The sequence below is a fragment of the Coregonus lavaretus genome (genome assembly GCF_964263955.1).
Source record: "Coregonus lavaretus genome assembly, chromosome: 10".
Taxonomy (NCBI): Eukaryota; Metazoa; Chordata; class Actinopteri; order Salmoniformes; family Salmonidae; genus Coregonus; species Coregonus lavaretus.
The window spans coordinates 46,888,592-46,910,683 of record NC_139997.1 but is presented as its reverse complement, the minus strand read 5'-3'; the positions used below and the strand labels follow the sequence as shown (position 1 = coordinate 46,910,683).

Here is a 22,092-nt window from a genome sequence, read left to right as displayed (position 1 = left end):
GATACAGCCCTACTCTACTACTCAAGGTCTGTGGGTTTCTGTCAGAGTTTCACTAAGATATAGTCCTACAGAAAGCAGTGGGGTGAAGACTAGTTCAGTGATGTGTAGAAGGGTGTTGGAAGGAGAACACTAGTTTCCTAGCTTCCTGTATTATTTCCTAGATTCCTACCTCCCTTCATACATGTCTATAGAAAGCAGTTGGGTTCATTTCAATTGAAGGTTGTATAGAAAACTATTGATAGGATAAACTAGATTCCTGTATTATTTCTTAGATTCCTAGAATTCTAGATTTAGACTTTTGAAAACAGTGGGTTTTAGGGTTTAGGGTTGTGTGTTGGAAAGAGAAACTAGATCCTTGTATATTTTGACCACCTGACCCCTCTGCAGTCAGTGTGGGAGAGAGAGACTGTGAGCGACTCTGAGAGAAATGTGGGTTTGATGTGGTAATGAGAGACTGGTTTGAGTCTTTTTTCAGCCGTTCGTTCTACTGCATCAAAAACAGAAGAACTGCCTGTCCTGAGAGAAGCTTTATTAGATTTGCCTTGGACTCTCTTTGTCAGCTCTGTTGACAGATACTTAGAAACCTTCAGAGTTGCAAGAAGAATATAAAATAAATCTGTAATATACAGTCTTATTGTGGGCTACATACAGAATGTGACTTTGAAGGATTGGCTCTGGGCAGCCAATAAAACAAGATTGCGGAGTGAAAGCATTTAAACAGAGAAATAAGTATTGACTATATCTCAGCCTGTCAGCTATGTGGATGGTAATATCATGAGGTGACGGCTAGTTGCTTTATATGAGCTTATTTTCTCACTGAGCTGAGGCCAACCACACACATAGGACTGGTGATATATTGCGTTTGCTATGACAGAAAACGGTAGCTATCCCTTCTAATTCTCCCAATAGAGAGGGAGGCAGTCAGACAGTCAGGCAGTCATAGTGAGAGAGATTCAGCATCTGGGTAAATAAACTATATATACCAAAGTATGTGGACACCCCTTCAAATTAATGTATAAAACCGAGCACACAGCCATGCAATCTCCATAGACAAACATTGGTAGTAGAATGGCCTTACTGAAGAACTCAGTGACTTTCAACGTAGCACTGTAATTGGATGCCACCTTTCCAAGAAGTCAGTTTGTCAAATTTCTGCCCTGCTAGAGCTGCCCTGGTCAACTGTAAGTGCTGTTATTGTGAAGTGGGAATGTCTAGGAGCAACAACGGCTCAGCCGCAAAGTAGTAGGCCACACAAGCCAAGCTCACAAAACGGGACCGCCGAGTACTGAAGCGCGTAACGTGTAAAAATGGTCTGTCCTCGGTTGCAACACTGACTACCGAGTTCCAAACTGCATCTGTAAGCAACGTCAGCATAAGAACTGTTCGTGAAATGGGTTTCCATGGCCGAGCAGCCACACACAAGCCTAAGATCACCATGCGCAATGCCAAGCGTCGGCTGGAGTGGTGTAAAGCTCGCCTCCATTGGACTCTGGAGCAGTGTAAACGCGTTCTCAAATGCTTCATCATCTGGCAGTCTGACGGACAAATCTGGGTTTGGCGGATGCCAGGAGATCTCTACCTGCCCCAATGCATAGTGCCATCTGTAAAGTTTGGTGGAGGAGAAATCATGGTCTGGGACTGTTTTTCATGGTTCGGGCTAGGCCCCTTAGTTCCAGTGAAGGGAAATCTTAATTCTACAGCATACAATGACATTCTAAGCGATTCTGTTTCCAACTTTGTGGCAACAGTTTGGGAAAGGCCATTTCCTGTTTCAGCATGACAATGCCCCCATGCACAAAGCGAGGTCCATACAGAAATGGTTTGTCGAGATCGGTGTGGAAGAACATGACTGGCCTGCACAGAGCCCTGACCTCAACCCCATCAAACACATTGGAATGCCGACTGCGAGCCAGGCCTAATCGCCCAACATCAGTGCCCAACCTCACTAATGCTCTTGTGGTTGAATCGAAGCAAGTCCGCGCAGTAATGTTCCAACATCTAGCGGAAAGCCTTCCCAGAAGAGTGGATGTTGTTATAGCAGCAAAGGGGGGACCAACTCCATATTAATGCCCCTGATTTTGGAATGAGATGTTGGACGAGCCATGTAGTGAATGATATTACCATCATCCAGTGTGAATAACATATCTCATTAGATATGTCCAGCACAGGGAGCTGTTAGAGGAAAGGGTGTGTGTGTGTGTGTGTGTGTGTGTGTGTGTGTGTGTGTGTGTGTGTGTGTGTGTGTGTGTGTGTGTGTGTGTGTGTGTGTGTGTGTGTGTGTGTGTGTGTGTGTGTGTGTGTGTGTGTGTGTGTGCGTGTGTGTGTGTGTGTGAAAGCACAGCAGGTGTCTTGTGGGTGGGTGGATAGGTGGGTGCATGCGCGTGCATGGGCGCATGTGTGCGTGCAAGTGTATGTGTGTGTTTGTGTGTGTGTGTGTGTGTGTGTGTGTGTGTGTGTGTGTGTAGATAAAGATAGCAGAGTGTTATGAGTAACAGGTGGTCTCTCTGCCTCAGTAAGTCTCTCCTCACTGAGTCTTTATGCACAAGTCTCTGTCACCACGCCATGATTGATGATGGAATATGGTGGAAAAGCCTTTGTGTGTGTCTGAAGGGCAGAACGTTGGCTGTGATGAATTGAGTGAGGAATTGAGTAAATAAATCACTTTCCTGTGCCTGTAAGTGTGTGTGTGTGTGTGTGTGTGTGTGTGTGTGTGTGTGTGTGTTTACGCACACATGCTCGTGTGTGTCAAATCAAAATCAAATCAACATTTATTGGTCGCGTACACAGGTTTGCAGGTGTTATAGCAGGTGCAGCTAAATGCTTATGCTACTAGCTCCAACAGTGAAGTAGAATGTCTATCAAATACAATACAAATCCACAAATAATAAAACAATCCAAACAAGAAATCAAGAAACGACAGAACAGGTCAAATTAACAACCCAGAGTAGATATATTAGAGTGAGAATGTGTCACAATCTAGAATAGAAATACATGATGTGTATAGACAGTATATCATTTAGAAATAAAATGATGTGTACAGTAGTAGGTCTATTAGGATGGGCTGTGTGGAGAATAAACAACAGTATAAACTGTAAACACTGTAAGTGGCTGTGTGTGTGTGTGTGTTTATGTGTGTTTGTGTGCGTGTGTCCCAGTTTTCCACTCTATATTGTAATTATCCCCCCAGTGTGGAACACTCATAATGAACCCCACGACCAGTTAAAGAGCTTAATGACCAGCTATAATACTGCTGTTAAACGGCCTGGCTCCATAGAAAATACCGTCACACACGCACACACACACTATGAAATACTGTCATTCCTCTTCTGTCTATCTGTCTCTCACAATGGGCTGAATGGATGCCAGGCGGTGTGCTGCTCATAGGTGCGTCAGGATAAAGATCCCAGCAGGAGCCTCTTAGACCCAGACACCAGTAATGTAACAGGAATATGCTCTGAAATGATCCCTCGAGCGCTGACACCGTGGTCAACTAGGAGAGGGACATTATGCTATTACCTTATACATGTTGGTCTATTGTTACAGACATTATATGTTTACACACGTATGTAGGCAGGCACTTGCATACGGATACAAACACACAAGCACACACACACACACACACACACACACATACACACACACACACACACACACACACACACACACACACACACACACACACACACACACACACACACACTCTCATTCTCGCTCTCTCTCTAGGAGGTGGTGGTGGTAGGAGAGGAGAACTTCACCACTCCCTGTTACATCCAGATGGATGAGGAGGCATGTCACATCCTGACAGAGACCCTAGGGACCTACTGCCTGGTGGGCCAGTCCTGCAGCGCGGCCACCACCAAGAGACTCAAACTGGCCATCTTCGGCCCCGTCACCTGCCCTGCCCTGGAGTACCACATTAGAGTCTACTGCCTTGACGACACACAGGACTCACTCAAAGTAAGTGTGGGTGTGTACAAGTAGCCAGCAGATGCAGTGTGGGAAGGAGGCAGGCAGGCAGGCAAGCAGTGGGGGCTGTGTTTGTGTGCAGTAACAAGGGAAGATGAGCGCATGCATTTGAATATAATCTCCACGGCCAAGCTGCTCCTAGAGAAATGATGCCGTGCCCTCGCAAATATTAACCATATTTAGTATTTATTCTACCCCATCCTCCACCACTTTCCTCCCCCCCCATCACCTCCATCCACCTTCAGTGAAGAAAGATAAGGTCTCATTATTACGTTTAGGAGGAGAATAGGACCCAGTTATTACGTTTGGGAATGAGTAATGAGATTAAGAATGATCACGTTGAATGTAGATGTGAATGTCACATTTTGTGTATGTTTATAGATGGGTTATTACATGGTTGGTACATAATGCCTGCTGAAATTATGTTGAAAGCCTGATTTGGAAAGCAAACACTTCTTATAGGAAGTTCCAACACAGAATTCTGATAAATGAGTAGATGGTGATTGATTCCAGAGTCATATCTCAACTTGTGTCTCTGTCGCTGTGTGTCTGTCTCTGTATGTCTGTCTCTGTGTGTCTGTCTCTGTGTGTCTGTCTCTGTGTGTCTGTCTCTGTGTGTCTGTCTCTGTGTGTCTGTCTCTGTGTGTCTGTCTCGGTGTGTCTGTCTCTGTGTCTCTGTCTCTGTGTGTCTGTCTCTGTGTGTCTGTCTCTGTGTGTCTGTCTCGGTGTGTCTGTCTCGGTGTGTCTGTCTCTGTGTGTCTGTCTCTGTGTGTCTGTCTCTGTGTGTCTGTCTCGGTGTGTCTGTCTCGGTGTGTCTGTCTCTGTGTGTCTGTCTCTGTGTGTCTGTCTCTGTGTGTCTGTCTCTGTGTGTCTGTCTCTGTGTGTCTGTCTCGGTGTGTCTGTCTCTGTGTGTCTGTAGGAGGTCCTGCAGATGGAGAAACAGATGGGAGGGAAACTCCTGGACGAACCAAAGACCCTCAACTTCAAGGACAGCACCCACAACCTGCGACTGTCCATCCACGATGTCCCACACACACTGTGGAAGAGCAAGCTACTAGCCAAGTACCAGGTACACACACACACACACACACGTAATGTAAAGACACACACAAACACCCTTGGTGCCAGTATAACCCCCCTCTCCCCAGGAGTTGTCGTTCCAGCAGGTGTGGTCTGGGTCCCAGAGGAATCTCCACTGTACCTTCACCCTGGAGAGGTTCTGTCCCAGCACCGTGGACCTGGCCTGTAAGCTGTGTGTTCGACAGGTGGAGGGGGAGGGACAGATCTTCCAGCTCGACACCACCCTCTCAGAGGTAGGGAAATAGTATTGTATCCAGATACAGTACATATATATAGTGTACTAATGAACATATCAGACCTGGGTTACAAAGTGCGATTCAAATTGATTTAATTGGCATTTTTTGTCAGCGATCTACACAAAATACTCTGTAATGTTAAAGTGGAAGAAAAATTCTAACATTTGTAAAAACAATATGACAAATAAAACACAAATATATCTTGATTAGATAAGTATTCAACCCCCTGAGTCAAAACATGTTAGACTCACCTTTGGCAGTGATTACAGCTGTGAGTCTTTCTGGGTAAGTCTCTAAGAGCTTTGTACACCTGGATTGTACAATATTTGCACATTATTCTTCAAACAATTCTTCAAGCTCTGTCAAGTTGGTTGTTGATCATTGCTAGACAGCCATTTTCAAGTCTTGCCATAGATTTTCAAGCCGATTTAAGTCAAAACTGTAACTAGGTCACTCGGGAACATTCAATGTCGTCATGGTAAGCAACTCCAGTGTATATTTGGCTTTGTGTTTAAGGTTAATGCTGAAAGGTGAAATTGTCTCCCAGTGTCTGTTGGAAAGCAGACTGAACCAGGTTTTCTTCTAGGATTTTGCCTGTGCTTAGCTCTATTCCGTTTCTTTTTATCCTAAAAAAACACCCTAGTCCTTGCTGTTGACAAGCATACCCATAACATGATGCAGCCACCACCATGTTTAAAAATATGAAGAGTGGTACTCAGTGATGTTGTGTTGGATTTGCCCCAAACATTACGCTTTGTATTCAGGACATAAAGTTCATTTCTATGCCACATTCTTTGCAGAATTACTTTAGTGCCTTATTGCAAACAGGATACATATTTTGGAATATTTTTATTCTGTACAGGCTTCCTTCTTTTCACTATGTCATTTAGGTTAGTATTGTGGAGTTTTCTCCTATCACAGCCATTACACTCTGTAACTGTTTTAAAGTCACCATTGGCCTCATGGTGAAATCCCTGAGCGGTTTCCTTCCTCTACGGCAACTGAGTTAGGAAGGACACCTGTATCTTTGTAGTTACTGGGTGTATTGATACACCATCCAAAGTGTAATGAATAACTTTACAACGCTCAATGGGATATTATATTTTTAACCATCTACCAATATATGCCCTTCTTCGCGAGGCATTGGAAAACCTTCTTGGTCTTTGTGGTAGAATCTGTGTTTGAAATTCACTGCTCGACTGAAGGACCTTACAGATAATTGTATGTGTGGGGTACAGAGATGAGGTTGTCATTCAAAAATCATGTTAAACACTATTATTGCACACAAAGTGAGTCCATGCAACTTATTATGTGATTTGTTAAGCACATTTTGACTCCTGAACTTATTTAGGCTTGCCATAACAAAGGGGTTGAATACTTACTGACTCAATTTGTAATTAATTTGTAAACATTCTAAAAGCCTAATTCCACTTTGACATTATGGGGTATTGTGTGTAGGCCGGTGACACAAAATCTAAATTGAATTAATTTCAAATTCAGGCTGTAACACAACGAAATGTGGAAAATGTCAAGGGGTGTGAAAACTTTCTGAAGGCACTGTATATGCTGAATCATGCGTACATGCACAGACAAATCAGACTAACTTGATTTAGTCTAACTGACTTACTGCTAACTTGAGTTGAGGCTGGTGTTATATCATATATTCCTATCTTTTTCCATGTCTTTGTCCATCCTGGTTGTCAGGGGTTGAGTGAGAGTTTAGCCTTCTGTCAGTGAACTACTTTACTCAGACAGTGAGCCTTGAGCCCGCTGCACTCGCTGCCCTCTCTGTGAGAGCTTGTCTGTTATTACTTTTTTATTTTTCATAGCTTCACATAGAGCACAGCTCTAAGGGAGTAATCACTCCAATCTCACGCTGACAACCCCCTCACAAAGAGAATGGTTGAGTAAGAGATAATTGGAACAGAGATTGTACAGGGAAGAGTGGATAGAGTGCTTTGCTCTAACCCTGGTCTTACCTTTCTATCTGACTAGAGGCTAGTCGTAGCTCCTGTTCTCTGAGTGTGTCTAGACCTTTCTATCTGACTAGAGGCTAGTCGTAGCTCCTGTTCTCTGAGTGTGTCTAGACCTTTCTATCTGACTAGAGGCTAGTCGTAGCTCCTGTTCTCTGAGCGTGTCTAGACCTTTCTATCTGACTAGAGGCTAGTCGTAGCTCCTGTTCTCTGAGCGTGTCTAGACCTTTCTATCTGACTAGAGGCTAGTCGTAGCTCCTGTTCTCTGAGCGTGTCTAGACCTTTCTATCTGACTAGAGGCTAGTCGTAGCTCCTGTTCTCTGAGCGTGTCGAGACCTTTCTATCTGACTAGAGGCTAGTCGTAGCTCCTGTTCTCTGAGCGTGTCTAGACCTTTCTATCTGACTAGAGGCTAGTCGTAGGTCCTGTTCTCTGAGCGTGTCTAGACCTTTCTATCTGACTAGAGGCTAGTCGTAGCTCCTGTTCTCTGAGTGTGTCTAGACCTTTCTATCTGACTAGAGGCTAGTCGTAGCTCCTGTTCTCTCTGAGTGTGTCTAGACCTTTCTATCTGACTAGAGGCTAGTCGTAGCTCCTGTTCTCTGAGTGTGTCTAGACCTTTCTATCTGACTAGAGGCTAGTCGTAGCTCCTGTTCTCTGAGCGTGTCTAGACCTTTCTATCTGACTAGAGGCTAGTCGTAGCTCCTGTTCTCTCTGAGCGTGTCTAGACCTTTCTATCTGACTAGAGGCTAGTCGTAGCTCCTGTTCTCTCTGAGTGTGTCTAGACCTTTCTATCTGACTAGAGGCTAGTCGTAGCTCCTGTTCTCTGAGCGTGTCTAGACCTTTCTATCTGACTAGAGGCTAGTCGTAGCTCCTGTTCTCTCTGAGCGTGTCTAGACCTTTCTATCTGACTAGAGGCTAGTCGTAGCTCCTGTTCTCTCTGAGCGTGTCTAGACCTTTCTATCTGACTAGAGGCTAGTCGTAGCTCCTGTTCTCTCTGAGCGTGTCTAGACCTTTCTATCTGACTAGAGGCTAGTCGTAGCTCCTGTTCTCTCTGAGTGTGTCTAGACCTTTCTATCTGACTAGAGGCTAGTCGTAGCTTCTGTTCTCTGAGCGTGTCTAGACCTTTCTATCTGACTAGAGGCTAGTCGTAGCTCCTGTTCTCTGAGTGTGTCTAGACCTTTCTATCTGACTAGAGGCTAGTCGTAGCTCCTGTTCTCTGAGTGTGTCTAGACCTTTCTATCTGACTAGAGGCTAGTCGTAGCTCCTGTTCTCTGAGCGTGTCTAGACCTTTCTATCTGACTAGAGGCTAGTCGTAGCTCCTGTTCTCTCTGAGCGTGTCTAGACCTTTCTATCTGACTAGAGGCTAGTCGTAGCTCCTGTTCTCTCTGAGCGTGTCTAGACCTTTCTATCTGACTAGAGGCTAGTCGTAGCTCCTGTTCTCTGAGCGTGTCTAGACCTTTCTATCTGACTAGAGGCTAGTCGTAGCTCCTGTTCTCTGAGCGTGTCTAGACCTTTCTATCTGACTAGAGGCTAGTCGTAGCTCCTGTTCTCTCTGAGTGTGTCTAGACCTTTCTATCTGACTAGAGGCTAGTCGTAGCTCCTGTTCTCTCTGAGCGTGTCTAGACCTTTCTATCTGACTAGAGGCTAGTCGTAGCTCCTGTTCTCTGAGTGTGTCGAGACCTTTCTATCTGACTAGAGGCTAGTCGTAGCTCCTGTTCTCTGAGCGTGTCTAGACCTTTCTATCTGACTAGAGGCTAGTCGTAGCTCCTGTTCTCTGAGCGTGTCTAGACCTTTCTATCTGACTAGAGGCTAGTCGTAGCTCCTGTTCTCTCTGAGTGTGTCTAGACCTTTCTATCTGACTAGAGGCTAGTCGTAGCTCCTGTTCTCTCTGAGCGTGTCTAGACCTTTCTATCTGACTAGAGGCTAGTCGTAGCTCCTGTTCTCTGAGCGTGTCTAGACCTTTCTATCTGACTAGAGGCTAGTCGTAGCTCCTGTTCTCTGAGCGTGTCTAGACCTTTCTATCTGACTAGAGGCTAGTCGTAGCTCCTGTTCTCTCTGAGCGTGTCTAGACCTTTCTATCTGACTAGAGGCTAGTCGTAGCTCCTGTTCTCTGAGCGTGTCTAGACCTTTCTATCTGACTAGAGGCTAGTCGTAGCTCCTGTTCTCTCTGAGCGTGTCTAGACCTTTCTATCTGACTAGAGGCTAGTCGTAGCTCCTGTTCTCTGAGTGTGTCTAGACCTTTCTATCTGACTAGAGGCTAGTCGTAGCTCCTGTTCTCTCTGAGCGTGTCTAGACCTTTCTATCTGACTAGAGGCTAGTCGTAGCTCCTGTTCTCTGAGCGTGTCTAGACCTTTCTATCTGACTAGAGGCTAGTCGTAGCTCCTGTTCTCTGAGCGTGTCTAGACCTTTCTATCTGACTAGAGGCTAGTCGTAGCTCCTGTTCTCTGAGCGTGTCTAGACCTTTCTATCTGACTAGAGGCTAGTCGTAGCTCCTGTTCTCTGAGTGTGTCTAGACCTTTCTATCTGACTAGAGGCTAGTCGTAGCTCCTGTTCTCTGAGCGTGTCTAGACCTTTCTATCTGACTAGAGGCTAGTCGTAGCTCCTGTTCTCTGAGCGTGTCTAGACCTTTCTATCTGACTAGAGGCTAGTCGTAGGTCCTGTTCTCTCTGAGCGTGTCTAGACCTTTCTATCTGACTAGAGGCTAGTCGTAGCTCCTGTTCTCTCTGAGCGTGTCTAGACCTTTCTATCTGACTAGAGGCTAGTCGTAGCTCCTGTTCTCTGAGCGTGTCTAGACCTTTCTATCTGACTAGAGGCTAGTCGTAGCTCCTGTTCTCTGAGCGTGTCTAGACCTTTCTATCTGACTAGAGGCTAGTCGTAGCTCCTGTTCTCTCTGAGTGTGTCTAGACCTTTCTATCTGACTAGAGGCTAGTCGTAGCTCCTGTTCTCTCTGAGTGTGTCTAGACCTTTCTATCTGACTAGAGGCTAGTCGTAGCTCCTGTTCTCTCTGAGCGTGTCTAGACCTTTCTATCTGACTAGAGGCTAGTCGTAGCTCCTGTTCTCTCTGAGCGTGTCTAGACCTTTCTATCTGACTAGAGGCTAGTCGTAGCTCCTGTTCTCTCTGAGCGTGTCTAGACCTTTCTATCTGACTAGAGGCTAGTCGTAGCTCCTGTTCTCTGAGCGTGTCGAGACCTTTCTATCTGACTAGAGGCTAGTCGTAGCTCCTGTTCTCTGAGCGTGTCGAGACCTTTCTATCTGACTAGAGGCTAGTCGTAGCTCCTGTTCTCTGAGCGTGTCTAGACCTTTCTATCTGACTAGAGGCTAGTCGTAGCTCCTGTTCTCTCTGAGCGTGTCGAGACCTTTCTATCTGACTAGAGGCTAGTCGTAGCTCCTGTTCTCTGAGTGTGTCTAGACCTTTCTATCTGACTAGAGGCTAGTCGTAGCTCCTGTTCTCTGAGCGTGTCTAGACCTTTCTATCTGACTAGAGGCTAGTCGTAGGTCCTGTTCTCTCTGAGCGTGTCTAGACCTTTCTATCTGACTAGAGGCTAGTCGTAGGTCCTGTTCTCTCTGAGCGTGTCTAGACCTTTCTATCTGACTAGAGGCTAGTCGTAGCTCCTGTTCTCTGAGTGTGTCTAGACCTTTCTATCTGACTAGAGGCTAGTCGTAGCTCCTGTTCTCTGAGCGTGTCGAGACCTTTCTATCTGACTAGAGGCTAGTCGTAGCTCCTGTTCTCTCTGAGCGTGTCTAGACCTTTCTATCTGACTAGAGGCTAGTCGTAGGTCCTGTTCTCTGAGCGTGTCTAGACCTTTCTATCTGACTAGAGGCTAGTCGTAGCTCCTGTTCTCTCTGAGCGTGTCTAGACCTTTCTATCTGACTAGAGGCTAGTCGTAGCTCCTGTTCTCTGAGCGTGTCTAGACCTTTCTATCTGACTAGAGGCTAGTCGTAGCTCCTGTTCTCTCTGAGCGTGTCTAGACCTTTCTATCTGACTAGAGGCTAGTCGTAGCTCCTGTTCTCTCTGAGCGTGTCTAGACCTTTCTATCTGACTAGAGGCTAGTCGTAGCTCCTGTTCTCTGAGCGTGTCTAGACCTTTCTATCTGACTAGAGGCTAGTCGTAGCTCCTGTTCTCTGAGCGTGTCTAGACCTTTCTATCTGACTAGAGGCTAGTCGTAGCTCCTGTTCTCTGAGCGTGTCGAGACCTTTCTATCTGACTAGAGGCTAGTCGTAGCTCCTGTTCTCTCTGAGCGTGTCTAGACCTTTCTATCTGACTAGAGGCTAGTCGTAGCTCCTGTTCTCTCTGAGCGTGTCTAGACCTTTCTATCTGACTAGAGGCTAGTCGTAGGTCCTGTTCTCTCTGAGCGTGTCTAGACCTTTCTATCTGACTAGAGGCTAGTCGTAGCTCCTGTTCTCTGAGCGTGTCTAGACCTTTCTATCTGACTAGAGGCTAGTCGTAGCTCCTGTTCTCTGAGCGTGTCTAGACCTTTCTATCTGACTAGAGGCTAGTCGTAGCTCCTGTTCTCTGAGTGTGTCTAGACCTTTCTATCTGACTAGAGGCTAGTCGTAGGTCCTGTTCTCTGAGCGTGTCTAGACCTTTCTATCTGACTAGAGGCTAGTCGTAGCTCCTGTTCTCTGAGCGTGTCTAGACCTTTCTATCTGACTAGAGGCTAGTCGTAGCTCCTGTTCTCTGAGCGTGTCTAGACCTTTCTATCTGACTAGAGGCTAGTCGTAGCTCCTGTTCTCTGAGCGTGTCTAGACCTTTCTATCTGACTAGAGGCTAGTCGTAGCTCCTGTTCTCTGAGCGTGTCTAGACCTTTCTATCTGACTAGAGGCTAGTCGTAGCTCCTGTTCTCTCTGAGCGTGTCGAGACCTTTCTATCTGACTAGAGGCTAGTCGTAGCTCCTGTTCTCTCTGAGCGTGTCGAGACCTTTCTATCTGACTAGAGGCTAGTCGTAGCTCCTGTTCTCTGAGCGTGTCTAGACCTTTCTATCTGACTAGAGGCTAGTCGTAGCTCCTGTTCTCTGAGCGTGTCTAGACCTTTCTATCTGACTAGAGGCTAGTCGTAGCTCCTGTTCTCTCTGAGCGTGTCTAGACCTTTCTATCTGACTAGAGGCTAGTCGTAGCTCCTGTTCTCTCTGAGCGTGTCTAGACCTTTCTATCTGACTAGAGGCTAGTCGTAGCTCCTGTTCTCTCTGAGCGTGTCTAGACCTTTCTATCTGACTAGAGGCTAGTCGTAGCTCCTGTTCTCTGAGCGTGTCTAGACCTTTCTATCTGACTAGAGGCTAGTCGTAGCTCCTGTTCTCTCTGAGCGTGTCTAGACCTTTCTATCTGACTAGAGGCTAGTCGTAGCTCCTGTTCTCTCTGAGCGTGTCTAGACCTTTCTATCTGACTAGAGGCTAGTCGTAGCTCCTGTTCTCTCTGAGCGTGTCTAGACCTTTCTATCTGACTAGAGGCTAGTCGTAGCTCCTGTTCTCTGAGCGTGTCTAGACCTTTCTATCTGACTAGAGGCTAGTCGTAGCTCCTGTTCTCTCTGAGTGTGTCTAGACCTTTCTATCTGACTAGAGGCTAGTCGTAGCTCCTGTTCTCTCTGAGTGTGTCTAGACCTTTCTATCTGACTAGAGGCTAGTCGTAGCTCCTGTTCTCTGAGCGTGTCTAGACCTTTCTATCTGACTAGAGGCTAGTCGTAGCTCCTGTTCTCTGAGTGTGTCTAGACCTTTCTATCTGACTAGAGGCTAGTCGTAGCTCCTGTTCTCTGAGTGTGTCTAGACCTTTCTATCTGACTAGAGGCTAGTCGTAGCTCCTGTTCTCTGAGCGTGTCTAGACCTTTCTATCTGACTAGAGGCTAGTCGTAGCTCCTGTTCTCTCTGAGCGTGTCTAGACCTTTCTATCTGACTAGAGGCTAGTCGTAGCTCCTGTTCTCTGAGCGTGTCTAGACCTTTCTATCTGACTAGAGGCTAGTCGTAGCTTCTGTTCTCTGAGCGTGTCTAGACCTTTCTATCTGACTAGAGGCTAGTCGTAGCTCCTGTTCTCTGAGCGTGTCTAGACCTTTCTATCTGACTAGAGGCTAGTCGTAGCTCCTGTTCTCTGAGCGTGTCTAGACCTTTCTATCTGACTAGAGGCTAGTCGTAGCTCCTGTTCTCTGAGCGTGTCTAGACCTTTCTATCTGACTAGAGGCTAGTCGTAGCTCCTGTTCTCTGAGCGTGTCTAGACCTTTCTATCTGACTAGAGGCTAGTCGTAGCTCCTGTTCTCTGAGCGTGTCTAGACCTTTCTATCTGACTAGAGGCTAGTCGTAGCTCCTGTTCTCTCTGAGCGTGTCTAGACCTTTCTATCTGACTAGAGGCTAGTCGTAGCTCCTGTTCTCTCTGAGCGTGTCTAGACCTTTCTATCTGACTAGAGGCTAGTCGTAGCTCCTGTTCTCTGAGCGTGTCTAGACCTTTCTATCTGACTAGAGGCTAGTCGTAGCTCCTGTTCTCTGAGCGTGTCTAGACCTTTCTATCTGACTAGAGGCTAGTCGTAGCTCCTGTTCTCTCTGAGCGTGTCTAGACCTTTCTATCTGACTAGAGGCTAGTCGTAGCTCCTGTTCTCTCTGAGCGTGTCTAGACCTTTCTATCTGACTAGAGGCTAGTCGTAGCTCCTGTTCTCTGAGCGTGTCTAGACCTTTCTATCTGACTAGAGGCTAGTCGTAGGTCCTGTTCTCTGAGCGTGTCTAGACCTTTCTATCTGACTAGAGGCTAGTCGTAGCTCCTGTTCTCTCTGAGCGTGTCTAGACCTTTCTATCTGACTAGAGGCTAGTCGTAGCTCCTGTTCTCTGAGCGTGTCTAGACCTTTCTATCTGACTAGAGGCTAGTCGTAGCTCCTGTTCTCTCTGAGCGTGTCTAGACCTTTCTATCTGACTAGAGGCTAGTCGTAGCTCCTGTTCTCTGAGCGTGTCTAGACCTTTCTATCTGACTAGAGGCTAGTCGTAGCTCCTGTTCTCTGAGCGTGTCTAGACCTTTCTATCTGACTAGAGGCTAGTCGTAGCTCCTGTTCTCTGAGCGTGTCTAGACCTTTCTATCTGACTAGAGGCTAGTCGTAGCTCCTGTTCTCTCTGAGCGTGTCTAGACCTTTCTATCTGACTAGAGGCTAGTCGTAGCTCCTGTTCTCTGAGCGTGTCTAGACCTTTCTATCTGACTAGAGGCTAGTCGTAGCTCCTGTTCTCTGAGCGTGTCTAGACCTTTCTATCTGACTAGAGGCTAGTCGTAGCTCCTGTTCTCTCTGAGCGTGTCTAGACCTTTCTATCTGACTAGAGGCTAGTCGTAGCTCCTGTTCTCTCTGAGCGTGTCTAGACCTTTCTATCTGACTAGAGGCTAGTCGTAGCTCCTGTTCTCTCTGAGCGTGTCTAGACCTTTCTATCTGACTAGAGGCTAGTCGTAGCTCCTGTTCTCTGAGCGTGTCTAGACCTTTCTATCTGACTAGAGGCTAGTCGTAGCTCCTGTTCTCTCTGAGCGTGTCTAGACCTTTCTATCTGACTAGAGGCTAGTCGTAGCTCCTGTTCTCTCTGAGCGTGTCTAGACCTTTCTATCTGACTAGAGGCTAGTCGTAGCTCCTGTTCTCTCTGAGTGTGTCTAGACCTTTCTATCTGACTAGAGGCTAGTCGTAGCTCCTGTTCTCTGAGCGTGTCTAGACCTTTCTATCTGACTAGAGGCTAGTCGTAGCTCCTGTTCTCTGAGCGTGTCTAGACCTTTCTATCTGACTAGAGGCTAGTCGTAGCTCCTGTTCTCTCTGAGCGTGTCTAGACCTTTCTATCTGACTAGAGGCTAGTCGTAGCTCCTGTTCTCTGAGCGTGTCTAGACCTTTCTATCTGACTAGAGGCTAGTCGTAGCTCCTGTTCTCTCTGAGCGTGTCTAGACCTTTCTATCTGACTAGAGGCTAGTCGTAGCTCCTGTTCTCTCTGAGCGTGTCTAGACCTTTCTATCTGACTAGAGGCTAGTCGTAGCTCCTGTTCTCTCTGAGCGTGTCTAGACCTTTCTATCTGACTAGAGGCTAGTCGTAGCTCCTGTTCTCTGAGCGTGTCTAGACCTTTCTATCTGACTAGAGGCTAGTCGTAGCTCCTGTTCTCTGAGCGTGTCTAGACCTTTCTATCTGACTAGAGGCTAGTCGTAGGTCCAGTTCTCTCTGAGCGTGTCTAGACCTTTCTATCTGACTAGAGGCTAGTCGTAGCTCCTGTTCTCTGAGTGTGTCTAGACCTTTCTATCTGACTAGAGGCTAGTCGTAGCTCCTGTTCTCTGAGCGTGTCTAGACCTTTCTATCTGACTAGAGGCTAGTCGTAGCTCCTGTTCTCTCTGAGCGTGTCTAGACCTTTCTATCTGACTAGAGGCTAGTCGTAGCTCCTGTTCTCTGAGCGTGTCTAGACCTTTCTATCTGACTAGAGGCTAGTCGTAGTTCCTGTTCTCTGAGCGTGTCTAGACCTTTCTATCTGACTAGAGGCTAGTCGTAGCTCCTGTTCTCTGAGCGTGTCTAGACCTTTCTATCTGACTAGAGGCTAGTCGTAGCTCCTGTTCTCTGAGCGTGTCTAGACCTTTCTATCTGACTAGAGGCTAGTCGTAGCTCCTGTTCTCTCTGAGCGTGTCTAGACCTTTCTATCTGACTAGAGGCTAGTCGTAGCTCCTGTTCTCTCTGAGCGTGTCTAGACCTTTCTATCTGACTAGAGGCTAGTCGTAGCTCCTGTTCTCTCTGAGCGTGTCTAGACCTTTCTATCTGACTAGAGGCTAGTCGTAGCTCCTGTTCTCTGAGCGTGTCTAGACCTTTCTATCTGACTAGAGGCTAGTCGTAGCTCCTGTTCTCTGAGCGTGTCGAGACCTTTCTATCTGTCTGGAAAAATTGTATGAATACATGCACTAATTCGAATGAGAACTTGTAACACTAGCTCCAACAATCAGCTCCCAAATAATAATTTCAGTCAATTCAAATAGTCTCTCTCCGCCATCTCCATTCTCCACCTCCAGGACACCCAGAGTATCGATACGTCTCTGCTGGATCCGGCCAGTAACATCACAACCCTGGTGGGGCCCAATGCCTTCCGCATTCCCCTCTCCATCAGACAGAAGCTCTGTGGCAGCCTGGACGCACCACAGAATCGAGGCAACGACTGGAGGATGCTAGCACACAAACTCAACCTGGACAGGTGAGGATGGGATTTGTATTTGTATTTTTATTTATTAAGAATCCCCATTACTCTTCCTGGGGTCCTGCAACATTAAGGCAGTTACATTATATTTCATAACACTTTACCCAATACATTTAGTGTGTTCCCTCAGGCCACTACTCCACTATCACATATTTACAATACAACATCCATGTGTACGTGTGTGTAGAGTGAGTGTCTATATGTATGTGTGTATGTGTATGTGCCTGTGTGTGTGTCTCTTCACAGTCCCCGCTGTTCCAAAAGGTGTATTTTTACCTGTTTTTTAAATCTGATTCTACTGCTTGCATCAGTTACCTGATGTGGAATAGAGTGTAGAATGGGTCTATGTAGTACTATGTGCCTCCCATAGTCCGTTCTGGACTTGGGGACTGTGAAGAGACCTCTGGTGGCATGATTTGTGGGGTATGCATGGCTATGTGCCAGTATTCCAAACAGACAGCTCGGTACATTCAGCTCGTCGACACCTCTCACAAAAACAAGCAGTGATGAAGTCAATCTCTCTTCCACTCTGAGCCAGGAGAGACTGACATGCATGTCATCAATCTTAACTCTCCGTGTACTTTTAAGGGCCAGCCGTGTTGCCCTGTTCTGAGCCAACTGCAATATTCCCAAGTCCCTCTTTGTGGCACCTGACCACACTACTGAACAGTAATCTAAGTGCGACAAAACTAGGTCCTGTAGGACCTGCCTTGATGATAGTGTTGTTAAGAAGTCAGAGCAGCGCTTAATTATGGACATACTTCTCCCCATCTTAGCTACTGTTGTATCAATATGCTTTGACCATGACAGTCTACAATCCAGGGTTACTCCAAACAGTTTAGTCACCTCAACTTGCTCAATTTCCACATTATTCATTACGAGATGTAGTTGAGGTTTAGGATTTAGTGAATGATTTGACCCATATACAATGCTTTTAGTATTGGAAATATTCAGGACTAACTTATTCCTTGCCACCCATTCCGAAACTAACTGCAACTCTTTGTTAAGTGTTGCAGTTATTTCAGTTGCTGTAGTAGCTGATGTGTATAGTGTTGAGTCATCCGCATACATAGACACACTGGCATTACTCAAAGCCAGTGGCATGTCGTTAGTAAAGATGGAAAAAAGCAAGGGGCCTAGACAGCTGCCCTGGGGAATTCCTGATTGTACCTGGATTATGTTTGAGAGGCTTCCATTAAAGGACACCCTCTGTGTTCTGTTAGACAAGTAACTCTTTATCCACATTATAGCAGGGGTTGTAAAGCCATAACACGTACGTTTTTCTAGCAGCAGACTATGATCGATAATGTCAAAAGTCGCACTGAAGTCTAACAAAACAGCCCCCACAATCTTTTTATCAATTTCTCTCAGCCAATCATCAGTCATTTGTGTAAGTGCTGTGCTTGTTGAATGTCCTTTTCTATAAGCATGCTGAAAGTCTGTTGTCAATTTGTTTACAGTAAAATAGCATTGTATCTGGTCAAACACAATTTTTTCCAATAGTTTACTAAGGGTTGGTAACAGGCTAATTGGTTGGCTGTTTGAGCCAGTAAAAGGGGCTTTACTATTCTTAGGTAGCGGAATGACTTTTGCTTCCCTCCAAGCCTGGGGGCACATTCTAGTAGGCTTAAATTGAAAATATGGCAAATAGGAGTGGCAATATCATCCGCTATTATCCTCAGCAATTTTCCATCCAAGTTGTCAGACCCCGGTGGCTTGTCATTGTTAATAGACAACAATCATTTGTTCACCTCTTCCACACTCACTTTACGGAATTCAAAATGAAAATGATTGTCTTTCATAATTTGGTCAGATATACTAGGATGTGTAGTGTCAGCAATTGTTGCTGGCATGTCATGCCTACGTTTGCTAATCTTGCCAATCAAAAAATGATTAAAGTAGTTGGCAATATCAGTTGGTTTTGTGATGAATGAGCCATCTGATTCAATGAATGATGGAGCTGAGTTTGCCTTTTTTCCCAAAATTTCATTTAAGGTGCTCCAAAGCTTTTTACTATCATTCTTTATGTTATTTATCCTTGTTTCATAGTGTTGTTTCTTCTTTTTTGTATTCAGTTTAGTCACATGATTTCTCAATTTGCAATACGTTTGCCAATTGGTTGTGCAGCCAGACTTATTTGCCATTCCTTTTGCCTCATCCCTCTCAACCATACAATTTTTCAATTCCTCATCAATCCACGGGGATTTAACCGTTTTTAGTCATTTTCTTAATGGGTGCATGCTTATTAGTAACTGGAATAAGCAATTTCATAAATGTGTCAAGTGCAGTGTCTGTTTGCTCCTCATTACACACCACGGACCAACATACAGTCTCCTGAGTGGCGCAGTGGTCTAAGGCACTGTATCGCAGTGCTAACTGTGCCACTAGAGATCCTGGTTCGAATCCAGGCTCTGTCGCAGCCGGCCGTGACCGGGAGACTCATGGGCGGCGCACAATTGGCCCAGCGTCGTCCAGGGTAGGGGAGGGAATGGCCGGCAGGGATGTAGCTCAGTTGATATGGCATTTGCAATGCCAGGGTTGTGGGTTCGATTCCCACGGGGGGCCAGTATTAAAAAAAAATTTATTCACTAACTGTAAGTCGCTCTGGATAAGAGCGTCTGCTAAATGACTAAAATGTAAATGTAAAAATACATTCTTTACATCAACAACATAGGAATCACTACAAAACTTATTGTATGACCTCTTATACATTATATTAGGCCCAGCCTTTGGAACTTTGGTTTTCCTAGATATGGCCACTATATTGTGATCACTACATCTAATGGATTTGGAGACTGCTTTCAAACAAATCTCTGCTGGATTAGTAAAGATATGATCAATACATGTTGATGATTTAATTCCTGTACTGTTTGTAACCACCCTGGTAGGTTGACTGATAACCTGAACCAGGTTGCAGGCACTGGTTACAGTTTGAAGCTTTCTCTTGAGTGGGCAGCCTGATGAAAGCCAGTCAATATTTAAATCACCCAGAAAGTATACCTCTCTATTATCATTTTACATGTACATTTTAGTCATTTAGCAGACGCTCTTATCCAGAGCGACTTACAGTTAGTGAATACATTTTTTATTTTTTCATACCCCGTGATATCACATACACTACCATTCAAAAGTTTGGGATCACTTCGAAATGTCCTTGTTTTCGAAAGAAAAGCAATTTTTTTGTCCATTAAAATAACATCAAATTGATCAGAAATACAGTGTAGACATTGTTAATGTTGTAAATGGATATTGTAGCTTGAAACGGCAGATTTTTAATGGAATATCTACATAGGCGTACAGAGGCCCATTATCAGCAACCATCAGTCCTGTGTTCCAATGGCACGTTGTGTTTGCTAATCCAAGTTCATCATTTTAAAAGACTAATTGATCATTAGAAAACCCTTTTGCAATTATGTTAGCACAGCTGAAAACTGTTGTGCTGATTAAAGAAGCAATAAAACTGGCCTTCTTGAGACTAGTTGAGAAATTGCCAAGAAACTGAAGATCTCGTACAACACTGTGTACTACTCCCTTCACAGAACAGCGCAAACTGGCTCTAACCAGAATAGAAAGAGGAGTGGGAGGCCCCAGTGCACAACTGAGCAAGAGGACAAATACATTAGAGTGTCTAGAAACAGGCGCCTCACAGGTCCTCAACTGGCAGCTTCATTAAATAGTACCCACAAAACACCAGTCTCAACGTCAACAGTGAAGAGGCGACTCCGGGACTCTGACCTTCTAGGCAGGGTTGCAAAGAAAAAGCCATATCTCAGACTGGCCAATAAAATGAAAAGATTAAGATGGGCAACCTCCAACATCGGCATTTCTATCTTTTCTGTAAATGTTATAACCTTGTATTGCTACCACTGTATCATCAAAGGTATTATCTAAGTGAGTTTCAGAGAATATGAATGTCATCTGTTACTAGCAAATTATTGATTTCATGAACCTTGTTTCTTAAGCTTCATATGTTAACGTGGGCTATTTTGAGCACTTCTGGGATGCTTACTTGTTTTTATTGCTTTACTGGGAAGCTTAGCAGCAGTAGACTCATGTTCTTTATGTTAGTGCACAGTGAGCTGCCTCCTCTGGGACACACTGGCTCAGCGCTAACAGTATAAATCTGGTTCTTAGGCACATGATTACTGCATACAATACCTGTAGGATCAGCGGTGGCAGTAAGAGGGACATAAATTAGGTTACTTATATTGTGACTACCGACGCCCCTGATGTAATGTACATTTGCTGAAGCATTTTGACAACTCTGCATCACAATGGTAGGGATTAGCTGAGCTGGGCTTGGGTCATTGCTAAGTCATTGTCTCAACGCAGCCTTATAATGATTTGGGTGGATCCCATCCTCCTTATAAAACATGTTTTGTTTCCAAAAGGTATCGAAATTGTCAACAGAAGTTACGGATAGGACCGTATGATCTGTGTGTGTGTGTGTGTAGTGTTACTGAAGCTTGGGCATCTCTTTTCTTCTCTCTTTTCTCGTCCTGTTCTCCCCCTCCTCTCTGACAGTTGTGTGTGTGTGTGTGACGTGTGTGTGTGACGTGTGTGTGTGTGTGTATAAACTGGGTGTTGATCTCTCAGCAGGGGCTCCCTTATCACAGACAGCAGTAGGAGTTAGACCAGCAGCAGGAGGGATGACTTTACCCTCCATCTTACCCCCTTCCCCTTACTCCACCCCTTCAGAGAGCTTAGAGCTGGATGAAAGCACTTCTGACCATTTAATGTTTGACTGTCCGCTTTTAAACTTGTTTTTGTTCATTTCAACGATGACACTGGATAGCCATAAAGCACAGGCAGAGTATGCAAACTTCATATAACCTCTCTCTCTCGTTCTTTCTCTTTCTTTCTCTCTCTTTCTTTCTCTCTCTCTCTCTCTCTCTCTCTCTCTCTCTCTCTCTCTCTCTCTCTCTCTCTCTCTCTCTCTCTCGCTCTATATATATATATATATATATATATATATCAGGTATCTGAACTACTTTGCCACTAAGTCCAGTCCTACGGGGGTGATTCTGGACCTGTGGGAGGCCCAACACTTCCCTGATGGGAACCTTGGCCGCCTGGCTGCCGTGCTGGAGGAGATGGGTCGCCATGAGAACCTCGTGCTCATGGCAACAGACCACTGACACCCGTCCTTCAAAGAACAGGATGTTCCAGGGAGGAGTGAGAGATGAGTCACAGAGAAAAGGAGTGAGAGAGGAACAATCTGTTAGCTGAAATACAGGAAAGGCAGAGCTAGACCTCTCTTCCATCAGAGAACACACATCCATAGAGACACACACAAACATACACTGAACAAAAATATAAATGCAACATGCAACAATTTCAAAGGTTTTGTGAGTTACAGTTCATATAAGGAAATCAGTTAATTGAAATAAATAAATGAGGCCCTAATCTATGGATTTCACATGACTGGGAATACAGATATGCATCTGTTGGTCACAGATACCTTAAAAAAAGGTATGGGCATGGATCAGAAAAGCTGGTGTGACCACCATTTGCCTCATGCAGCGTGACACATCTCCTTCCCATAGAGTTGATCAGGCTGTTGATTGTGGCCTGTGGAATGTTGTACCACTCCTCTTCAATGGCTGTGCAAAGTTGCTGGATATTGGCGGGAACTGGAACACGCTTTCGTACACGTCGATCCAGAGCATCCCGAACATGCT

General features: G+C 45.4%; 1 protein-coding gene across 1 annotated transcript in view; it reads left to right on the top strand.

The window, feature by feature from the left end:
- The window catches only part of LOC311136368 (netrin receptor UNC5C-like), a gene marked incomplete at both ends in the record, with an annotated part of 222,813 nt that extends 201,264 nt beyond the window's left edge, over window positions 1-21,549 (top strand). The window contains 5 exons of the mRNA XM_084170472.1: window positions 3,724-3,957; window positions 4,886-5,035; window positions 5,115-5,279; window positions 16,230-16,408; window positions 21,390-21,549. Coding sequence (XP_084026598.1) covers window positions 3,724-3,957; window positions 4,886-5,035; window positions 5,115-5,279; window positions 16,230-16,408; window positions 21,390-21,549 — 888 coding nt within the window. The remainder of the gene's footprint in view (window positions 1-3,723; window positions 3,958-4,885; window positions 5,036-5,114; window positions 5,280-16,229; window positions 16,409-21,389) is intronic.
- Window positions 21,550-22,092: the final 543 nt, after the last annotated feature.